Below are 6,478 nucleotides of genomic sequence, written 5' to 3' on the forward strand. Positions count from 1 at the left end.
GGGGGGGGGGGGGTCCAACATGATTTGAATAAAATATTCTTCTGTCTTTAACGGCTTCAGTATTTGGGTGGTTTCATAAGGAGAGGAGCTGAGAGTGAGTTAGCTCAAAGTTGTCTGTTTCCTTCTCTTTGCTGACCCTTGAGGAGACTTAGGGGCCTCTTAGGCAGTGGCAGCTGTCTGTTGTGGGTAAATGTTTAATTTATTGAAATGAAGCAGGGCAGAGAGGCCAGACCCGCAGCACTTGGGGGCTGAGACAGGGGGCCTTGTGTAGGTCTTCTCTCTCCGCGGGACACTGACCCGCCCACCATCCCTTTCTTACTGAGAACATTGAAGGAGTAGGAGAGAAGGTAAGGGTTCCCAAGGAGGGCCACACAGGAACTAGGATTTGATCACCAGACAGTGGGTTGACCTCTGAGAATCAGGCAGAGAACAGAGGCAGGATTGGCTAAAAAAGATGAGAAGGGCAAGCCGTGGTTCAAGGGTGCTCTTACCTCTCAAGGTAGAGTTATTATGAGGGGGAGGATGGGAGACGGATATCTCTTATGCTACTTTAAAAAATAACAGACATTCCCCAAATCCCAAAGGAAATGAGGATGGAGAATGAGGAGCATTCTCCCCCATTCCCCTCCCTCCGCTGTACCCTTCCCCTTGTTAAATTTTTACCAACTGAGCCTGGTGATAGAAGGAAGTGGCAGTGAATGATGCAAAGGGGAGACACCCTGCAGTAGCGCTGGAGAAAGGGGGAAAGGAGGCAAGTCTGGGACGAGGGGATATGTGCCCCGAGCTTATGAATATTCTAAGAGTTGTATGTTTAGGAATCAGGAATTTGAAAGTCTGATGCTTGTTGTAATTACACGTTCATCTTTGCTGTTTGGTTAAAGCCACATATGTCATAGCGAGAAAAATTGTGACCTGTTACTAAAATCAGTTGTGTTTTCCTGCAGATATCAAGATGAGTGGGGACACGGCACATTCTACAGTTGCTCGAAGTGCTCTCAGCCAGGTGGAGACAGGTAAGGGGCTTCTCTTCTGGGAAATGAAACAGAAAAGCAAGGGCAGGACAGAGTTACTGGAATTCATCGAATAATGGAATAATGTGGTATCTCTTCTGGCTTGGTCTTTCAGCCAACCAGACCCAAAGGCTGGGTCTTAGGAAATGAAGGGATTCCCTAGAGACAGGGGGTATGACCCTGGAGCCTTTGAACAGTAGACATTGGTCTACAACGGAACAAAGCCTCTGAAACTGGGCTAGGAAAGGGCCAGATCCTTAGAAACAAACAAGAAGTTAGAGAGGAGATTCACTTTTTTTTTTCTTTTTCATTTTTAAGTAACATTTATTTTTTTGCTTTTAGTTTTTTTTTTTACTATTTTTTTAATAGATCTTTATTGCAGTATAATTGCTTTACAATACCCTGTTAGTTTCTGTTGCACAACAAAGCGAATCAGCCATACGCATACACATGTCCCCATATCCCCTCCCTCTTGAGCCTCCCTCCCACCCTCCCTATCCCACCCCTCTAGCTCATCGCAAAGCACCGAGCCGATCTCCCTGTGCTATGCTGCTGCTTCCCACCAGCCAACTATTTTACATTCGATGTATATGTTGATGCTACTCTCACTTCGCCCCAGCTTCCCCCTTCCACCCCACCCCATGTCCTCAAGTCCATGCTGTACGTCTACATCTTTATTCCTGCCCTGCAGCTAGGTTCATCAGTACCATTTTTTTTTTTCAAGACCCCTAGAAGCAGCAGGCTGTGTTCCCAGCTGCTACTGACTGACAGAAGGCGTCTCTGGTAGATGGGAACTAAGGCCTTTTAACCCCAGATTTCTCAATAATCCTACTCAAGGAACTAATCAAAGAGGCCCATGTACAAGTGTTCCTCTTCCAAATTACATGCACATGGGTGGCAAAGAGACCCAGAAAGGAGGGCTTGGTGCCTGTAGATGACTTTGCTTTGTGAATAAAAGGAAGAGGAGAGGGAAAGGGTTGAGAAGAAAGTTTCATAGCTCTCTCCCTTTTTTTTTTTTTTTTTTTTTTTTGTTATCTTTGGTTTTGTTTTGTTTTGTTTTTGGCCACATCGTGTGGCATGCAGGATCTCAGTTCTCTGACCAGGGATCGAACCCGTGCCGCCTGCAATGGAAGCATGGAATCTTAAACACTGGACCTCCAGGGAAGTCCCTCATCTCTTCCCCTCTTTTGCTACCATTTCTTTTATGCTTGGAAAGGTTTTCTCCAACTCAAGAGGAGATAAATATGCACCTATTTTAGGGATTTTTTTTCATGGTTTCATTTTTTCCATTTAATACATTTAAGGATGAGTATGACATTATAATGAATGGATGTGTTTATACCTCAGCCTTGAGATTTGTACAGGAGAATGTTATATTGTGTGGCTCTTCACATTTAAATAAGTAGAACTTCAGGAAATAAACTGAAGACGTTTTAAGTGAATTCTTTTCTTAAGCCACCATTTCTAATTTAATTTTATAGGTTAGGTGAACATCAAAAATATCAAATTGTGGTCCAAAAACCTGGGTTCTAATCATGATTCTATCACTACAGGATCATAACTAATCACTTAACTTCGGTGAAAGTTCATTTCCTCATCTGTGAAAAAGATTTGGATGGAATGATTTTAAAGTCCCTTGCTCAAAAATTCAGTGAAATGTTTTCAAACTGACAAAAACTGCTGGTTGACTTTCAATATCCTGTTTTCCCCTTCTACTTAGTAACAAACCCCACTAATTTTTAGTTAGGCATACAGCCTCCAGAACAAAAGCTGTCTTCATCTTATTTCCAACAAAGAATGAAAAGGGAAATGTTATCTGGGACTTCTAGGAAGTGTCCCCTGCATCGGCAGGCGGACTCTCAACCACTGCGCCACCAGGGAAGCCCCTAGCTCTCTCTTTTAACTCCATAGTCCAAACCTTGCTTTGAAAGCTCCATATAATTAAAAAGTACTTGAAGAAAGATAAGCATAAATTGTAACACCACCAAATAACTTTAATAGTATCCCAACAAGACCTCAATTAGTCTTTCATCTGGATCATTAGAGGCATAGAAATTAGAAGTGGAAGAGAATCGATGTCCCCCAGAGCTAAAATCTTTTCCCAAGTCTTCAGGTGCGGTCTATGTTCCATGCTTGAAGCTAAAAGACTCAGGATCAGGGACACGATAATTGGGGGTCTTGTGGAGGCATCTGCAGCATACATTTACCATAAACTTTTCTGCCCCTCCGCCCTCAATTTAGTATTGAAACTGTCTGTTTACACGGGTAGTGGTACATGTTTTATATTTTGCTTTGTGTCTGGGAACAGTTAAGCTTGGAGAGAGTGGGCCAATTGCAACCATTTGTCAGCTGATTTATTAGCTGAGTATGTTTTACTAAAGGTCTGTGGAGTGGGGTATCTGTTCTCCCCGGTTGTGAAGAAAATTCCCTTTAATCTCTAGAACTCCAGCAAGGCTTTCATATCAGTTCAACCTGATGAGTAGTAACAGGTACATCTCTGCTCTGAACTCTTCCCTAGAGAAAAACCAGAGTCCAGAAGCCTTGATTCAGAAGTTGAGTCACCCTTTCCCAGTAGCAGGCTGGCTAGAGCCGACTCTGTTCACCTGGGCCAGGTATATTGCCCCAGGTATGTGGTGACACAGCTGAGAGAGTGTCCATGAGGGTGGAAGTCCACACTTCACAGGATAGCTCTGGTGCTCTGTTATTAGTTATGGGACCAAGTCAAGACAACTGTGTCAGGAGTGAGAAGGACCTACATGAAACCCTGAAAAGCGATCCGGGAGACAGAGGGAGTTCAGAACCTAGGTGGGAATTAGGAAGGTTAAGGCGTTACAGGCAATCTCAGCGAGTTCTGGCCTCCTGTCTGGGACTGTGGGAGCTTTTTGCACAGACTAGGTTGAAGGAGAAAGAGTCTGAACATAAACTGGGACTTTCAGAATACGAGTGTCATCTCAGTGTCTGCCAGTTCAAAATGTGACCTTGGACCAGCCCCTTTGCTTCCCTAGCAGGCAGGAACAGATGACCTTTGAAGAGTATGGATTTAGAATCAAACAGGCCTGGAGTAAGAATCACAGCTCTGCTGCTGACTGGTTTATGTGATCTGATGAGTTACTTTAGCCTCATCTCTTCTAAAGAGGACAATTAATGTCCATCTTAGAGAGTGGGTTGAGAGTTAGCTGAGATATTTAAAGCCCTTAGCACAGTGCTTGGCACATGACAGCTGTGGTCATCGTTTCCTCTAATGGCATCGTTAAGATTCTGTAATATACACAACGAGACTTGATGCTAAGTGTTCTGGGGCTGCAGGTAGCTGGGGTGCCCTTCTCGCCTTCACGCAGGCCAAGTGGATCAACCCTACAGTGTTGATTTTGTTCCTTCCACCATTCAGGGAACAATTCTGTGTGGGTCCTCCTCAACTCCAAGGAGACCCTTTAGTTCACCTGCCAGGACGCCTCCACTCCCAGATCCGTCATTTCTAGTGGCTCAGCTTGGTGGCTGGTAGCATCCTTGCTTAGGTGACTGTCAGATTACTGCATGTTTTTAAGGGCAAGAAAAAAAGGGACACAGCTAATTAAAGTAACCAAACTTCCTGGAAAGTCACTCTGACTCATTTTTTACAGAGGAAAGCTTATCCTGAGTCACAGTGATTACCAACTTGGTTTAATGGCTTCCTTTGGATTTTTAAAAGGCAGATTCCCCTTCCCAACAGTGCCTGAGTTAAGGGGTGGTTTGTCTCTGAGTTTTAAGGAAACTATAAACAAGGGTGACCAAGAAAGCCCCAGCTCCCTGAGAGCAGCCTCTGTGTTGTGTGAAATCCCCAAGGTGCACGAGGTGGGAGCTGGGAAAGGGAAGTGAATTTCCCCTCCACACTGGCCAGGACTGCAAAGGAGAGCGTTCTCTAGTCCAAACACAGACCTCCCGGTTGGTAGAGACCTGGCAGGGCAGCTAGCTCATCCTTTCCTTTCCTTCGGTCTATGAGGAAGCCGAGGCATGGGTGGACAGAGGAGAAATTCAGTGTCTTTGTGACAGCACTCGGGACCAGAGAAGGCTCCCGATCCCCTGGCCAGTGTTGTTTCCACACCCTGCAGAAGACTGAAGCCAAGCTGTTTCTAGATTTCTGAACTATCAGCTTTTCTATCCTTCCTTTTACTTCCCGTTTTTACTTTTCCTTCCTTCTTGAGGCTGACACCGATTTTTTTTTTTTTTTCCGGTTCTCAACTGAGTGGTTGATAAGAGCATAGCCTTACCCACATTTCAAAAGCTCCCAGCTCCATAACTGACCATCCCCAAGCACCCAAGCAGATAACCCTATGACTTTTGACCACTCTGGTCACAGTGTAGCCTCCTACACAGGGGAGGACAAATACGGTGGGCTTGAGAAGAAGGGAAAGCCCAGTCACATCCACGGAGCCTCCTTCCCACACCCAGGCACATGGAGCCGACTGTACATGCATTACCTCATTTAATTCTTACAATTGCCATTTTTATCAATGAGGAAACTGTGGCTCAGAATGAGAAACTAACTAGCCCAGGCTCACACAGCTTCTAACCAGTAGTCGAACTCAGTCCTGACTGCAGGCTGTTAACTCCCTGCAGATTATTGGGCAAATGTTTTCCCACCCAGACATTTATTTTCCTCCCCATTAAGGAGGGTTTGGGGCTGGATAGTCTCTAAGGGCTGAATTTTTAAAGATGTGTGTGCAGTTCTGCTTTTCCAAATTCTCTGCCATCAGTCCCCACACCGTGCATTTGTGTGGGGACTTCCTCAGCCCTGAGCTCTTCCCGTCTACCCTGTCACCTCCCTCAGCCCCTATATCCCCTCCTTCCACCACCCCTCTCAGCCCGCTCTCCTCTGACACCTCCAACTGCCTCGCTCTGTTCAGGCTGCGTCCTCTTCTCTGACCTCGCTGGCAGTCCTCGCTTGTGTCAGACCCTGGGCTCAGAAAGATGAAGGAACAGTCCCTGTCTTCCAGGAGCTTTCCTTCAGGGCTTCATGGTGGAGTGGATCACAGGGCCAACTTGTGTTTGGAAGAGCACGTCCAAACAGTGCATTTGGACTTTACAACAATTCTGTGAGGGTGGATGGCACCATCCCACTTTGCAGATGGGGAAGTTGAGGCTGGTTAGCTGATTTTCCCAAGATTCTGTATCTAGCAAATGACAGAATTAAACCTGGGTCTTTCTAGTGACTATTTACCCAGAGATGGTGGTGGGAAGACTGGGGACCAGCACAGGAAACCAGGGACAGAGGACACAAGAGAGAGGCAGCATCAGGGAGAGGCCGAAATTATGGCAGGTGGCTCCAGCCAAGGGGCTTGGCTCTCCTCCTTAGCCAGGGGAGAGCCAAGCCCCTGCTGGGGGGTTGGTCTCATCCAAGAGGCAGAAGCCTTGTCTGGTGCCAAAATGTGCTTGCTGGGGAAGAGAGGGAAAGGGTTGGGGGCCCCTTCTTCCTTTTGGTGAACTGTGGA

At 46.1% G+C, this 6,478-nt stretch overlaps 1 protein-coding gene across 3 annotated transcripts in view; it reads left to right on the plus strand.

The window, feature by feature from the left end:
* The window catches only part of POU2F3 (POU class 2 homeobox 3), an 88,243-nt gene that overhangs the window by 5,714 nt on the left and 76,051 nt on the right, over window positions 1-6,478 (plus strand). For all 3 annotated transcript variants that reach the window (XM_007450608.1, XM_007450606.1, XM_007450607.1), the window contains exon 2: window positions 945-1,013. Coding sequence is in view for 1 of the 3 variants with exons in the window: in XM_007450606.1 (XP_007450668.1) it covers window positions 945-1,013 (69 nt within the window). In the remaining 2 variants the exon portion in view is untranslated. The remainder of the gene's footprint in view (window positions 1-944; window positions 1,014-6,478) is intronic.

This window comes from Lipotes vexillifer, unplaced genomic scaffold (genome assembly GCF_000442215.2).
Source record: "Lipotes vexillifer unplaced genomic scaffold, Lipotes_vexillifer_v1.1 scaffold352, whole genome shotgun sequence".
NCBI classification, from domain to species: domain Eukaryota; kingdom Metazoa; phylum Chordata; class Mammalia; order Artiodactyla; family Lipotidae; genus Lipotes; species Lipotes vexillifer.